The 16494-nt window shown below is 43.5% G+C and overlaps 1 protein-coding gene across 3 annotated transcripts; it reads right to left on the bottom strand.

Moving 5' to 3' along the window:
* Positions 1 to 928: 928 nt before the first annotated feature.
* Positions 929 to 16353, bottom strand: LOC124004664 (vascular endothelial growth factor receptor 2-like). 3 transcript variants are annotated; one of them, XM_046313337.1, is made up of 8 exons: positions 14801 to 15022; positions 14099 to 14303; positions 10341 to 10462; positions 9801 to 10005; positions 8809 to 8954; positions 7145 to 7289; positions 6018 to 6162; positions 929 to 1775 (listed from the first exon to the last, which is right to left on the bottom strand). In XM_046313337.1, exons 2-8 carry the CDS (start codon positions 14154 to 14156, stop codon positions 1688 to 1690), a joined length of 909 nt encoding a protein of 302 aa, XP_046169293.1. In that variant the 5' UTR covers positions 14157 to 14303; positions 14801 to 15022; the 3' UTR covers positions 929 to 1687. The 3 variants fall into 3 exon arrangements, with proteins under 3 accessions (XP_046169293.1, XP_046169294.1, XP_046169292.1); XM_046313338.1 differs by lacking the exons at positions 14099 to 14303; positions 14801 to 15022 and adding an exon at positions 15336 to 16353; XM_046313336.1 differs by lacking the exon at positions 14801 to 15022 and having other exon boundaries at positions 14099 to 14496.
* Positions 16354 to 16494: the final 141 nt, after the last annotated feature.

Genomic DNA, 16494 nt, shown 5'->3' with positions numbered 1-16494 from the left:
CCTTGGCCATCCTGTTGAACCAGCAACATCCATGAAGGCGGATGCTTTTTACCCATAAATGCCTCAAAGGCCAAAGTAAAACGCTGTTCACTGGCATTTCCAATGAAGAGCGCTTCAAATTTCCAAATGGTATTTTGATGAAGCATGACTGTTTTATGGACTTTTGGCTCCACAGTTTTGACCTCAGCCTTTACACCTAGTAACTAGGACACACAAATGGCCTGTAAACAAGCCAGACGGTGGCCGGAGACTTGAATAATCAGTTTAATAACATTATCCTCGCTGTGCTCTGTAGCGCGTGGACGGTACCCTTTAACAGAGTGTCATCATTAAAGCACAGCATCTCCTTCCCGTTATTAACGGCAGCCTACCTTCAACCAGGCACACATAGTAAAACATCAACAGACAGTCCAGGCGTAATGAAATAAATAGTTATGAGAAGAGCCGCTATAGTGATAAGCGGTGAAGCAAATACGTTAAGGTTAGAAAGGCAACAGAGGAGAAAATGAAAGAATGAAGTTGTAGCCTGGCTGGGAGAGGGAGAGTTATTAATGGTGCTGTAGGATGCAGTGGGGAATGAACCATGTGTAACCACATACATAGCCTCACTTAAAACAATGGGTAGATGCCTCAAGGTTGTCTGTCGGTCTTCTGTTATTGACTGGGCATATCGTATGCAGGCTCTCTCTCCGTGGTTAGATGGCGTGTGTGAGGTGCAGTAAAGGTCAGCAGTAGAGGAAGGCCTTGCAGAATGGATAGGAAGTGGAGGGAACTGAGGTTATAGAGAGGGTGAGGTCAAGAGGCCATTGGATTTACTGTATGTGTTCAAGCTTGTACCAGCATCCATCTTTCACGGCATTGTCAATATTCCTCCCACTCTCGATATGTCCTACATTTAAATCAATGATAAAAGACACTGGGGATTTACTATTAGAATGTCTCAAAGGAACTTTATATCATGAATATTAAACGTACAGGAAATACAGCTCTGAGGGTAATGTTTGAAAGTGCTTCAGTTGTCATTGGAATATAGAGATAGAAAATAATCTACAAGTGTACATCTTGTCTGTATACTTTGAAGTGCGTCACCACTAGTATGCTACACAAGGTTATACATTTCCTTGAGAAAAAAAACACACCAATATTCTACACCATGTAAAAGTATTGAGGGGAAAAGGCACATTTGTGATACAGCATCACATTATATTTGCAACGTAAGAGGCATTCCGTTTTGTGAGCCCAAGGCTGAAAAGTGGTGGTGGTGAGCAGTTTAACTCAAGGTAACCTCCTGAAACCGGTCTGCAGCTGCTCAGGGTTCACACAGTACAAAAGACTCCTCCCCCTCGCCTTGCCTCAGATAAGAAAGTGAATGTCAATTTTGCAGGTTGCGAGATCAATAAAGAGAAAATTGCACACCTTTTGTTCAAGAACACTTCAGCCAACCCCGCTGGAAGCAAACCACCCCAGTAAAACAATCATTTGTCTCCCTCCTCTTAGACGCAGCCAGCCTTTGATAATAGCTTCGATTTTACTCTGCATCCTGGCTCACTGCAACTCTGCATCCATTACCCAGGCACCTCTCCTCCCACCTCGATATCTACCCTCCTTCCTATTCCTCACTCCCTTGCCCCCTTTACCATCTTTCTCCATTTGTTCCTCTACTTCTCCTCTCCAACTCTCGGCGCGGTCACACCAGTGGTTGTTTGTCTCCACCGGTAGAGGCCAGAGACTCAACACTGGCTGTGTAGATGGGCTTCTTCTGAGAGTGGTCATCACTGGAGGTAGAGAGAGGAGGAGGAGAGAAAGAGTGAGTTGCACCATTATGTGTAAATGGACTGCCCAGAGAACCCCAGAGGAGAGAAAGATAGAGAGTTGCACCATTATGTGTAAATGGACTGCCCAGAGAACCACAGAGGAGAGAAAGATAGAGAGTTGCACCATTATGTGTAAATGGACTGCTCAGAGAACCACAGAGGAGAGAAAGATAGAGAGTTGCACCATTATGTGTAAATGGACTGCTCAGAGAACCACAGAGGAGAGAAAGATAGAGAGTTGCACCATTATGTGTAAATGGACTGCCCAGAGAACCACAGAGGAGAGAAAGATAGAGAGTTGCACCATTATGTGTAAATGGACTGCCCAGAGAACCACAGAGGAGAGAAAGATAGAGAGTTGCACCATTATGTGTAAATGGACTGCCCAGAGAACCACAGAGGAGAGAAAGATAGAGAGTTGCACCATTATGTGTAAATGGACTGCTCAGAGAACCACAGAGGAGAGAAAGATAGAGAGTTGCACCATTATGTGTAAATGGACTGCCCAGAGAACCACAGAGGAGAGAAAGATAGAGAGTTGCACCATTATGTGTAAATGGACTGCCCAGAGAATCACAGAGGAGAGAAAGATAGAGAGTTGCACCATTATGTGTAATTGGACTGCTCAGAGAACCACAGAGGAGAGAAAGATAGAGAGTTGCACCATTATGTGTAAATGGACTGCTCAGAGAACCACAGAGGAGAGAAAGATAGAGAGTTGCACCATTATGTGTAAATGGACTGCCCAGAGAACCCCAGAGGAGAGAAAGACAAGTAAAAGAGAACACATAGAATATATACTGTAGGTCAAACACACAGATGTAAAGAGCAACCTAACCTCAATAGCTTCCATATATAAAACAGAATAACTATTACAGAAAGCATGTACTGTACTCATGTTGTTATCACTCTGATATGAGGTTGACCAACATAAGTTGTGGGTCACAATGTGTCTGATTACTGTGTATTTATTATGATTTTAACAGTACATACTATATCACAACAGTATCCTTACATGTTTTGCAAGAGTCTGGTGAAAACACATCCACACGAAAAGAATACTATAGTATAAATACTATAGTATGCATTGCAGTGATTTTGAGGACTACAGTCTGCAAAACACTACAGTGAATACTGTAGTACTTTGTAGAAGTATACTGTAGTATCTATAGTTAACTCTATCTACAGTATAAATACAGTAGTTAAACAAAACGTGTAGTATATACTACAGTAATTAATGTAGTGTTTTTGTAGACTGTAGTATAATGTAGTATTTACTGTAGTATTTTTGCAGACATTACTGTAGTGTCCACTATAGTGTTTTGTTTTATTATCTTTTACATAGAAATGGAGGCTTTCACTTAGAAGAAACCTACTAGAGAAATTCTAAGAGCACATTTTCCATAACCAGTAAGCAGGTAGGACTGGGGTCTGAACGTCAGCTCTTTTCTCTAACCTGTAAGTAGGTAGGACTGGGGTCTGAACGTCAGCTCTTTTCTCTAACCTGTAAGTAGGCAGGACTGGGGTCTGAACGTCAGCTCTTTTCTCTAACCTGTAAGTAGGTAGGGACTGGGGTCTGAACGTCAGCTCTTTTCTCTAACCTGTAAGTAGGTAGGACTGGGGCCTGAACCTCAGCTCTTTTCTCTAACCTGTAAGTAGGTAGGACTGGGGTCTGAACGTCAGCTCTTTTCTCTAACCTGTAAGTAGGCAGGACTGGGGTCTGAACGTCAGCTCTTTTCTCTAACCTGTAAGTAGGTAGGACTGGGGTCTGAACATCAGCTCTTTTCTCTAACCTGTAAGTAGGTAGGACTGGGGTCTGAACGTCAGCTCTTTTCTCTAACCTGTAAGTAGGTAGGACTGGGGTCTGAACGTCAGCTCTTTTTCTCTAACCTGGGGTGAAGCTCTTTTCTCTAACCAGTAAGTAGGTAGGACTGGGGTCTGAACGTCAGCTCTTTTCTCTAACCTGTAAGTAGGTAGGACTGGGGTCTGAACCTCAGCTCTTTTCTCTAACCTGTAAGTAGGTAGGACTGGGGTCTGAACGTCAGCTCTTTTCTCTAACCTGTAAGTAGGTAGGACTGGGGTCTGAACGTCAGCTCTTTTCTCTAACCTGTAAGTAGGTAGGACTGGGGTCTGAACGTCAGCTCTTTTCTCTAACCTGTAAGTAGGCAGGACTGGGGTCTGAACGTCAGCTCTTTTCTCTAACCTGTAAGTAGGTAGGACTGGGGCCTGAACCTCAGCTCTTTTCTCTAGCCTGTAAGTAGGCAGGACTGGGGTCTGAACGTCAGCTCTTTTCTCTAACCTGTAAGTAGGTAGGACTGGGGTCTGAACGTCAGCTCTTTTCTCTAACCTGTAAGTAGGTAGGACTGGGGTCTGAACGGCTCTTTTCTCTAACCTGTAAGTAGGTAGGACTGGGGTCTGAACGTCAGCTCTTTTCTCTAACCTGTAAGTAGGTAGGACTGGGGTCTGAACGTCAGCTCTTTTCTCTAACCTGTAAGTAGGTAGGACTGGGGTCTGAACCTCAGCTCTTTTCTCTAACCTGTAAGTAGGTAGGACTGGGGTCTGAACGTCAGCTCTTTTCTCTAACCTGTAAGTAGGTAGAACTGGGGTCTGAACGTCAGCTCTTTTCTCTAACCTGTAAGTAGGTAGGACTGGGGTCTGAACGTCAGCTCTTTTCTCTAACCTGTAAGTAGGCAGGACTGGGGTCTGAACGTCAGCTCTTTTCTCTAACCTGTAAGTAGGTAGGACTGGGGCCTGAACCTCAGCTCTTTTCTCTAGCCTGTAAGTAGGCAGGACTGGGGTCTGAACGTCAGCTCTTTTCTCTAACCTGTAAGTAGGTAGGACTGGGGTCTGAACGTCAGCTCTTTTCTCTAACCTGTAAGTAGGTAGGACTGGGGTCTGAACGTCAGCTCTTTTCTCTAACCTGTAAGTAGGTAGGACTGGGGTCTGAACGTCAGCTCTTTTCTCTAACCTGTAAGTAGGTAGGACTGGGGTCTGAACGTCAGCTCTTTTCTCTAACCTGTAAGTAGGTAGGACTGGGGTCTGAACGTCAGCTCTTTTCTCTAACCTGTAAGTAGGTAGGACTGGGGTCTGAACGTCAGCTCTTTTCTCTAACCTGTAAGTAGGTAGGACTGGGGTCTGAACGTCAGCTCTTTTCTCTAACCTGTAAGTAGGTAGGACTGGGGTCTGAACGTCAGCTCTTTTCTCTAACCTGTAAGTAGGCAGGACTGGGGTCTGAACGTCAGCTCTTTTCTCTAACCTGTAAGTAGGTAGGACTGGGGTCTGATCGTCAGCTCTTTTCTCTAACCTGTAAGTAGGTAGGACTGGGGTCTGAACGTCAGCTCTTTTCTCTAACCTGTAAGTAGGTAGGACTGGGGCCTGAACCTCAGCTCTTTTCTCTAACCTGTAAGTAGGTAGGACTGGGGCCTGAACCTCAGCTCTTTTCTCTAACCTGTAAGTAGGTAGGACTGGGGTCTGAACGTCAGCTCTTTTCTCTAACCTGTATGGAACACAAGATATGGTCTATACTTGGCATGTAGGTTTTTTACTTATAGGTGGCACAAATTGGGATAGGGGAATGGGTAGGGAATATGCTAATTAAATACAGTAGTATATACTTTAGTTTAAAAAAGTGTTGTGTTTTTACGGACATTACTGTGGCATTTACTATAGTATTCTACAAAATACTACACATGATTGAGGGATACTACAGTGTCTAGTATAGTATTCTACAGTATACCACAGAATTCTATAGTAAGTACTGTAGTATTTTATAATAAACTGTAGTATTATTTCATGTGGGCAGGGAAGAGATCAGGGAGGAAGTCAGCGACTGAATCTAGCTGGTCACCGCCACTGGGGCATAGCGGTCTACAAGAACACTAACAGTAAATCCACCTTAGCCTTGGTACTATCGTAAGAGTCAGAGTGAAATATAAGGCAATAGATATAATATATTGGCCTGGCTATAATCCGGGATAAATGGAAGAGGGGAGGGGAAGGAGATAAGAGAACGGAGGGGGCACCACACACACACACAGAGACAGAGAGAGACAGTGAGAGTGAGAGTGAGAGAGAGAGAGTGAGAGAGAGAGAGAGAGAGAGAGATGAAGATGAAGATGAAGATGCAAAGCAAAGCAGAGGCAAGGAAGAGAGAGAGAGAGAGAGAGGTGAGGAGGGCACTGTGCCACAGAACTTCGCACTCACATGGGTCCCTTGGCCTGCTTGGCCCTGCGGACCAGGAAGACGGTGATAGACAGGATGAGCACCAGGAGAACCGCCCCCGCCACGGAGGTCATCAACACCAGGTTGGTGGAGTCGTACCAGGCTTGGTTGAGACGGCTGTTGGTGGCTGCAGGCCGGAGAGTCAGACACACTACAGGCTTTAATACCAGATGATTCACAGACAGATTATTTTGTTAACCTAGCTCAACACTGTCCATGTTGTCGTGTATCCAACTCTACTGGATAAAATGGTTATAATATGACCCTGCTGGTCATCTATGAAAGTTTGAATGCCTTGAAAAACGATCTGGCCTTAATGGCCACATGCATCTCCACCCGGTACAGCCAGAAGAGCCTGATTCCTCTCTAGGTTTCTTCCTAGGTTCCTGCTTTTTAGGGAGTTTTTCCTAGCCTCTGTGCTACTTCATCTGCATAGCTTGCTCTCTGTGGTTTTAGGCTGGGTGTCTGTAAAGCACTGTGACAACTGCTGATGTAAAAGGGCTGCATTAAATACATTTGATTGATTGAAAATAGTGTAAAATGAAGAGCAAATGATTGTTCACTACGATTGTTCACTTCCACTTCATACTGAAGCAGTGTCTTCACTGTTATAATTGACATGCATCCAGGTTGATTGGCGCAACTGACTTGGAGGATAGATAATTGAAACGATTGTAGTCGCAATGATTCAAATTGACATTATATTGGCGATATGATCGTGTGGAAAAACCCGTGACCATTAATGCAGTGTAATCATCTCGCAGGTCGCTGATAAAAATGAACAATGATCAGTATGATAAATTGGATTAGCTGTAACGTAATGAGTCCTCTTCTTCAGTGACATATTTAGTGTCCTAAGACACGTCCTCTGCAGTGGCCAGTTCCTCTCCTCCATCACATAGCCGTAAGACCCTCGACTTCACAGGAGCCTCTCGCTAGACACTCCCCCTGTACCCCTCCTCTACATATGTGCATTGGCCCTAACATTTGTACCTCTCACCCTCCCTCTTGTCCTTCCTGCATTCTAACACCTACACATAATGTCCCTCTTCATATCCCCTGACCCCCGTAGTCCCCCCCCCCTTCCTAACCCCTGACCCTCTACCTACCTGTCAGCACAGTTATGGAGATGGTGCTGCTCTTCTTCAGGCTGGACAGGGTGGGATGCTCAGCCATGCAGGTGTAGTCTCCACCATCCTCCATCCTCACATTCTTCAGCCTCAGCTTGGAGGAGGGCACAATCCAGTCCTCTCCCTGATAGAGGGAAGGATGGTGGATGAGAGAGAGAGAGGAGAGAGAGAGGGGTGCAAATGGAGGAGAAAGCGAGGGAACGAGTCAAGAAAACATTTCTCAGTGGAGTTACAGTATGTGTGTCCCTTTGAGAGAAGCGATAAACTCCCGGACAAGGTGTATTTACCTGAACAGTAATCCCACTGAATAAATTACACATAAACCCAATTCACTGACCTAGATGGGGAAATCAGCAAAGAATAGCACGGCAACACTGTTAACAACACATAATGAGAAAACGGGAGGCACTGTGGACACAGAACTAGCTGCTGGGCTATTATTAAGAGGGAGAGTTAGACACAGTAGGGGAGAAATAATAGGAGAAACAGAATAGAAACAAACCAAAAAAAAGACATTACACCATGCAAATGATTTGGCTCCTGGGATCTCCCATTTTCCTGCCAAGAAAGTACATTTCAATTTGAATGAGGGGCTGAATTAAGAGGATTTCCAGGAAAGACCAGGTTTGGCCAAAACAGCATTCTGTATGCAAATCCACTGGCTCAGATGCATCTAGCCTCCTGCCTGCCTCCCATTGATATTACTGGAGACCAGGACTGTGCAGTCAGTCAGCTGCTGTCCATCAAATGGCCCATACTGTTTGTTTCTCTACACCTATAATTCCTCCCATCCCCATCTTTGAATACTTTCTACCATTTGTCTAGACCTCATTAAACTATTCATCCTCTGAGTGGACAAGCTGCTCTCCAGAAAGAGGAGGGCCCAAACCAGGGAATAACATGAATACTGAGCACCTCTTATGGTGCTGAGAGAGAAAGAGGAGACAGAGATGTATAAACAGTTATGCAAATAGTTATGAATGTGTGGACAGAACAGTTCAAAAGGTAGATGGAGGATATTCACAGTTATGCAAATAGTTATGAATGTGTGGACAGAACAGTTCAAAAGGTAGATGGAGGATATTCACAGTGATGGATATTGGAGGGTGGAGGGGTATTCTTTCTAAAGACATTCAAATTCAGAAACATTTATTAAAATGAGGACTAAGTTGATTTTAAAGGTGTGAAATTGCATCAGGTCTGAAATAGTGGACCACAATGTGCTGAAGTAGTGATACCTTATTTTATCACTAGGGAGCAGCAAATCAATTCACCAAGGTCTTGTTGTTGCCTGCATGGCCATTCGGAGTTTGACATTTAGCATTGAGAGGTCTTAATTCCCCTGGGTATTTGGTTTGTGGCTTTGGTAACAGCAAGTTGAATAATTCAACAATGGTTAACTGAACATTGAAAAATCATTAGGAATCTATCAACAGATTGGCTTTCAGGTTGCCACTTGTCTAGACCTCATTAAACTATTAATCCTCTGAGTGGGCAGGCTGCTCTCCAGAAAGAGGAGGGCCCAAACCAGGGAATAACATGAATACTGAGCACCTCTTATGGTGCTGAGAGAGAAAGAGGAGCGGGACAGAGAGTGAGAGATCGAGCGATAGAAGGCCAGATCCTGACAGACCCAAACTCACATATTTCTGCCAGAAGTATTGTGGTGCCTCAGAGGCTGTGGTGGAGCACTCCACCTCTACGTCTTTGCCTCGTGTCACAAGCAGGTTTTCCTTGATGAACTTCCGGCTGGAGGAGGACACATCGTACACAGACAGCTCACGCATGTCTGAACAGGGGATCAGAAACACAGCAGGTTCAGGCAGAAATCAAGAAGAATGCATGTGTGATGTTTTAAGAGGTTTGAGTGTGTGTGTGTGCAGCTGTGCACACAGTGTACAAACATGCATAGACGTCAGTCAACAGAGTCATATCCTTGAGTATACTGCAGTATTGTGCCTCAAATCCTCTACAAATTGCCCATGAGGGAACAATCAGATAATGGTAATTGCCTTCATCTTCCTAAGTCCTCACAATGGTGCACTGTGGAGTGTGAAGGGTCATTTTCTCCCTCTCTACGTCAACGGAGCCATCTCCATGTGCCTTGGGCTCTCTCCTTCTGTCCACACAAATAATTCCCCATTATCGATTGCTCCACAGGCAAAGAAGCCTATCAAAAGACATGACGGACGATTTGATCGCCCCTGTAGCACAAGGGAAAATAGGCCTCACGCTATGACCACCCTTTCATGTGCCTCTAGTACAATACGTCTCTTCTTCTGGTTATTTGTATTTCTATTCCCCTGTGAAGTTTTTGAAAACAATGAGGAGAATGGATATACTGTACGGTGGATTGGATAGCAGGCACTCCTCCTGGAGAGCTACAACTGGGTGTGCAGGGGTTTGTTCCAGCACTACACTTACCCTCCGGATTCAGCTAATCAAGGTTCTGGGGAGCAGCTGATACAAATCAGGTGTATTAAAGCAGGGTTGTACTAAAAGCCTGCATGCCCAGCAGCTCTCCAGGAGGTTTGGTCTTTCCTGCTGTGCCGACGTATTGGCCATCGCGCCATTTAAATAAAAAAAACAGCTGTTACAGAAATGCATGTGACTATATAGCCCACCCCATACTCACAGTTGATGGTGATAGCCAGGGGCTGGGAGGAGTTGTCGGTTGCCGTGGCGTTGTCTGCGACACAGCGGTAGAGTCCCTGGTGGAAGTAGCTGTGGATGCTGCGGATGGACAGAAGCAGTTGGCTCACCTCACGCCTCAAGATAACACCAGGGATACATCGGCGGTACATGGACTCCTCCTCCAGTCGATACCACTTATTCATGTACTGATGAAGAGTAGGAGAGAGAGGAACAGTGAGAGAAACAGAGATGTACCTCATCTGCAAACAGCAGTCATATGGAGGACTGGCAGTGATATGAGTAGTAGTGAGAATGGTTACATTCTTGGTCTACAAACATTAGTCATTTTATATACAACAAAATGATAAAGCTGAGCCCTGTTGACATAAACATACTGCACTAACTGAAGTCGAGTTCAAGTCATGTTTCGATAAGTATAGAGCCTCAACACGCTTTACTTCATATAGTACAGCAACAGAATTGGCAATCATATAACCCAATTAGAAGTAAAGTCAGAGGTAGAAGTAGCCTGTGTCCTGACCTTGGAAAACTTCTCAAAGTGGACTTGGCTGGTGTTGAGCTCCGAGTCAGAAAGCAGACATTCCAGGGTGACTTCATCGTTCTCCAGAACAGGCTTGTCTGGTCCCTTTATGACCAGGGCCGCTAGACAGCACAGAAGAGGACAACAAGGACCAAATCAACACCATCATCATACACTTTAGTTGTTGTTTAGCTAATCTCATCCCATGGCTGGTAGTAGACATGATTATTGTTTAGCCCACCTATTTCTAGAGTCATTCCAGTGGGGTTTCTTTGTTGATAAGTATTTTGATACACTTCAGTGGATGGGCTGGTGCACCTAACATTAGGCCACATATAGGGCATTAGACTGGGCTGGTGCACCTAACATTAGGCCACATATAGGGCATTAGACTGGGCTGGTGCACCTAACATTAGGCCACATATAGGGCATTAGACTGGGATGGTGCACCTAACATTAGGCCATATATAGGGCATTAGACTGGGCTGGTGCACCTAACATTAGGCCAGATATAGGGCATTAGACTGGGCTGGTGCACCTAACATTAGGCCATATATAGGGCATTAGACTGGGATGGTGCACCTAACATTAGGCCACATATAAGTGCTTCCTTTTCCTTCTTGTTGACTGGTTCAAACCAGGCTGGCAATCAGCCAAACACAGCCAGATGAACAACAGGTTTGTCTACTTGACTAGGAGATGCTGGTAATAAAAGGTAGGTAGGAGGTCCCCTGCTGGACAAAACGTTTTAGTGCAAAAACACATACAAACAACAAACTTGAATTACTTGAACAACACATTGAAAGCACACCATTTCATGGGGATGACTGTGGCATTATCGATCCACACCATGGACAATGCTGAAGAAAAGCAATTGGAAACATGTTTTTAGATAGTGACAAAAAACTAAATATTGACTTAGATTGCTTTTCTCCACAGGCGTTGAGTCTCCAAGGTAAATCAAATCCCATGGAATTGGATTGAGGTGCAGAGATTCATGTCATTTGTCACACTTTCAATTTGTATTCAAATAATTGGCTTTTCAGGGGAGTTCCGCTCTCAATTAATAATTGAATCGATTACCCAGGCATAAACAGAGACAATATTAAAAAATGTATATAAACTCAGCAAAAACAAGAAAGTCCCTTTTTCAGGACCCTGTGTCTTTCAAAGATCATTTGTAAAAATCCAAATGAATTCACAGATCTTCAATGTAAAGGGTTTAAACACTGTTTCCCATGCTTGTTCAATGATGAACATGTGGAACGGTCGTTAAGACACTAACAGCTTACAGACGGTAGGCAATTAAGGTCACATTTATGAAAACTTAGAACACTAAAGAGGCCTTTCTACTGACTCTGAATAACACCAAAAGAAAGATGCCCAGGGTCCCTGCTCATCTGCGTGAACGTGCCTTAGGCATGCTGCAAGGAGGCATGAGGACTGCAGATGTGGCCAGGGAAATACATTGCAATGTCTGCACTGTGAGACGCCTAAGACAGCGCTACAGGGAGACATGGCGGACAGCTGATCGTCCTTGCAGTGGCAGACCACGTGTAACAACACCTGCACAGGATTGGTACATCTGAACATCACACCTGCGGGAGAGGTAAAGGATGGCAACAACTGCCCGAGTTACACCAGGAACGCACAATCCCTCCATCAGTGCTCAGACTGTCCGCAATAGGCGGAGAGGCTGGACTGAGAGCTTGTAGGTCTGTTGTAAGGCAGGACCTCACCATACATCACCGGCAACAACGTCACCTATGTTCACAAACCCACAGTCGCTGGACCAGACAGGACTGGCAAAAAGTGCTCTTCACTGATGAGTTGCGGTTTTGTCTAACCAGGGGTGATGGTCGGATTCGCGTTTATCGTGGAAGGAATGAGCCTTAACACCGAGGCCTGTACTCTGGAGCGGGATCCATTTGGAGGTGGAGGGTCCGTCATGGTCTGGGGCGGTGTGTCACAGCATCATCAGACTGAGCTTGTTGTCATTGCAGGGAAGACATCCTCCTCCCTCATGTGGTACCCTTCCTGCAGGCTCATCCTGACATGAACCATCATGACAATGCCACCAGCCATACTGCTCGTTCTGTGCGTGATTTCCTGTAAGACAGGAATGTCAGTGTTCTGCCATGGCCAGTGAAGAGCCCGGATCTCAATCCTATTGAGCATGTCTGGGACCTGTTGGATCGGAGGGTGAGGGCTAGAGCCATTCCCCACAGAAATGTCTGGAAATTTGCAGGTGCCTTGGTGGAAGAGTGGGGTAACATCTCACAGCAGGAACTGGCAAATCTGGTGCAGTCCAGTAAGTACTTAATGCAGCTGGTGGCCACACCAGATACTGACTGTTACTTTTGATTTTTAACCCCCCCCCCCTTTGTTCAGGGACACATTATTCCAATTCTGTTAGTCACATGTTAAAAATGTTCAGTTTATGTCTCCGTTTTTGAATCTTGTTATGTTCACACAAATATTTATACATGTTAAGTTTGCTGAAAATAAATGCAGTTGACAGTGAGAGGACGTCTCTTTTTTTGCTGAGTTTAGATACACATCTGCGTCACCTGATTTTACACAGCACTTGAGATCGTTTCAGCGCGACCAAATAAACACTTGCAAAACCGAGAACAAAATCATCTCTTTCCCATAATATTACATTTACATTTACATTTAATTTAGCAGACGCTCTTATCCAGAGCGACTTACAAATATAATAATATACCAACCTTGATAACACACCATGTGCAGGTAATGAGATAATGAGTTCAAGTTCAATCTGAGTATAAGCTCTTATTTGATGCCAACACACCTGATCTACAATATCTTGTCAAGTAGTGGTGGAAAAAGTACCCAATAGTCATACTTGAGTAAAAGTAAAGATACCTTTATAAAAAATTACTCAAGTAAAAGTCATGCAGTAAAATACTACTTGAGTAAAAGTCTAAAAGCATTTGGTTTTAAATATACTTAAGTATCAAAAGTAAATGTAATTGCTAAAATATACTTAAGTATCAAAAGTAAAAGTAAAACTATGAATCATTTCAAATTCCAAACCAGATGGCAGTGGTGGAAAAAGTACCCAATTGTTACACTTAAGTAAAAGTATAGATACTTAAAAGAACGTTACTCAAGTAAAAGTGGAAGTCACCCAGTAAAATACTACTTGAGTAAAAGTCTAAAAGTATTTGCTTCTAAATAAACGGAAGTATCAAAAGTATAGATCACTTCAAATTCCTTATATTAAGCAAAGCAGACAGCACCATTTTCTTGTTTTGAAAATGTACGGATAGCCAGGGGCACACTCCAACCCTCAGACATTATTTACAAACGATGCATTTGTGTTTAGTGAGTCACAGATCAGAGGCAGTAGGGATGACCAGGCATGTTCTCTTGATAAGTGAATTGGACACTTTTTCTGTCCTGCTATGCATTCAAAATGTATTTTTGGGTGTCAGGGACATTGTATGGAGTAAAAAGTACATTATTTTCTTTAGGAAAGTAGTGAAGAAAGAAATTGTCAAAAATATAAATCGTAATGTACATAACCTCAAAAAACTACTTTAGTAGTACTTTCAAGTATTTTTACTTAAGTACTTTACACGACTGTTGTCAAAGAAACTAACTTGAAGGACAATGCTGAACAGAGATCACATTTGCAGTTGAATTAAAACGAATAAGCCTACATAAAATGTAAGTGTATAGAGAGAGTAGAATACAATTCACTCAGTTAAAGTAAATAAAAGTATATTTACCAATACTGCTGTGAGCATGTGCAATTACTAAAATCGCAAAGAGTATAAAACCTCTCATGTTTGTTATTGGATTCTGGGTATTGATGAGTATTCCCACTCTGCTTCACTTGTCTGTATCCAAATACTGCAAATCCCTCTGAATGTGGAAAGGAACGTCTGGCACTGTACTTATTGATACTGGAGGAGGCGTGGCTTCCAGGGTTGTCTTTCTTTCAAAGTATGGAAACAAGCTTTACACACACACACCTCTTTCTTTCAAAGTATGGAAACAAGCTTTACACACACACACACCTCTTTCTTTCAAAGTATGGAAACAAGCTTTACACACACACACACACACACCTCTTTCTTTCAAAGTATGGAAACAAGCTTTACACACACACCTCTTTCTTTCAAAGTATGGAAACAAGCTTTACACACACACACACACACACACCTCTTTCTTTCAAAGTATGGAAACAAGCTTTACACACACACACACCTCTTTCTTTCAAAGTATGGAAACAAGCTTTACACACACACACACCTCTTTCTTTCAAAGTATGGAAACAAGCTTTACACACACACCTCTTTCTTTCAAAGTATGGAAACAAGCTTTACACACACACACACACCTCTTTCTTTCAAAGTATGGAAACAAGCTTTACACACACACACACCTCTTTCTTTCAAAGTATGGAAACAAGCTTTACACACACACACCTCTTTCTTTCCACGTGCCGAAGTCTTTTTTCTGTTAGGTTTTAAATAACTGTTCTCCACTGTTGTAGATATTAAGTAAAAACAAGACGTGTATACATTGATAACAATGGGAGTATACGCTCCAATTACCAATCACTTGTTAGTGCGTCACTTGTCTCCGTGTGCTCAGGATGTTGATGTAGTTTCACGCAGGTCAGTGCTATACGGATCATTGGAAAGTCCCTACCCTAACCATAACCATAGCACTTACCTAACATTTTAAAATTCTACTTTAATGGGGTAGGGATGTCCCAAAGATCCCAGATAGCACTGACCGTGTCATGCATGGTTCGCCAACCCGGTTCCTGGAGAGCTACCCTCCCGTAGTTTTTCGCTCAGGACTGTAGCTCACCAGGATCATGATTGGAGAGACGTACTGCCATCTATAGGTCAATTACCTATCATTAACCAAACCTGTCCCGACTTCAGGTGGGTCCGAAAATGGTTCCGTTTACACTTAATTACATATCATGACAAGTGGAAGGACGCTCTTTACCCATGAATGACTGTTCTGCGTCGCCTGATTTTACGCAGCACTTGAGATCGTTTCAGCGCGACCAAATAAACACTTGCAAAACCGAGAACAAAATCAACTCTTTCCAAAAGGTAATGTAAAATGCTGATGAGTTTCGAGGAACCGTGAACAAACTTGAAACAGAGCCTTTTCATGGACACATTTTGATTTGTCATGCTCCCAAGAACGCCCGTCTCATACGTTTTTCATTTTTCTGTTTCTAGTAAACCAATTCTGCTATTTCTGTAGTGTCATCATTAGTGGCTTGTCATGCTATATGTCTGATATAAGATCTCCCAGATAATTGTACAAGCCTTGCCTGTTGTTGGGAATCCCAGCTGACCGTGGTTTTAGTATCAGTTTATACCAGTTAGTAAACATCTGAGACACTCAGAAGCACATCTTGGGTCAAAGAGGCTGGAATGAAATTATCATTACAAAAGGCCCTATAGATGATATTTTTAAACAACCCTGAATGACTGAGGGCAATCATTACTGAAAACTGGTCTACGTGGAAAACAGATGGATATATAAAATGTATTTTGACAGGCAGTCATCTCTTTTACAGATGAGCCCTGTCAAAATACATACACACTATATACATCAATATAGACAAATATTCACATCAACACACAATCATAGAAAACCAACGCATTCTCCGGTAAAAAGGTCCTCAATCAGTCTTTTGTCCTCGAGGCTCCAGATTACCAAAGAAGGGAAGTTGGCCAAACAGAAGTTTCAAGTTTCAGTGTCTGGAAAAAAAAGACCACAGGCAACAGTAACGTTTGAAAATATTGGGAGGCAACACAGATATCTAGATCAATAGTTCAACCTTTTTCAGTAACTGGACCCCCACCTGAATTGTGCTCGGTCTGGACTACTCCTGAAGCACAGGGGGTTGGTGGCACCTTCATTTGGGAGGATACGCTCATGATAATGGCTGGAGCGGAATCGGTGGAATGGAATCAAATACATCAAACACATGGTTTTCATGCGTTTCATTCCATTCCATTTACTCCATTCCGGCCATTATCATGAGCCATCCTCCCCTCAGCAGCCTCCACTGCTGAAATAACCCCTCATGTGCAAGTACCCCCTGTGGATAGGCCAAGTACTCCCAGGGGTCCTAGTACTACTGGTT

This window comes from Oncorhynchus gorbuscha, linkage group LG19 (assembly GCF_021184085.1).
Source record: "Oncorhynchus gorbuscha isolate QuinsamMale2020 ecotype Even-year linkage group LG19, OgorEven_v1.0, whole genome shotgun sequence".
NCBI classification, from domain to species: Eukaryota; Metazoa; Chordata; class Actinopteri; order Salmoniformes; family Salmonidae; genus Oncorhynchus; species Oncorhynchus gorbuscha.
This window is presented reverse-complemented; position numbering and strand designations above follow the sequence as displayed.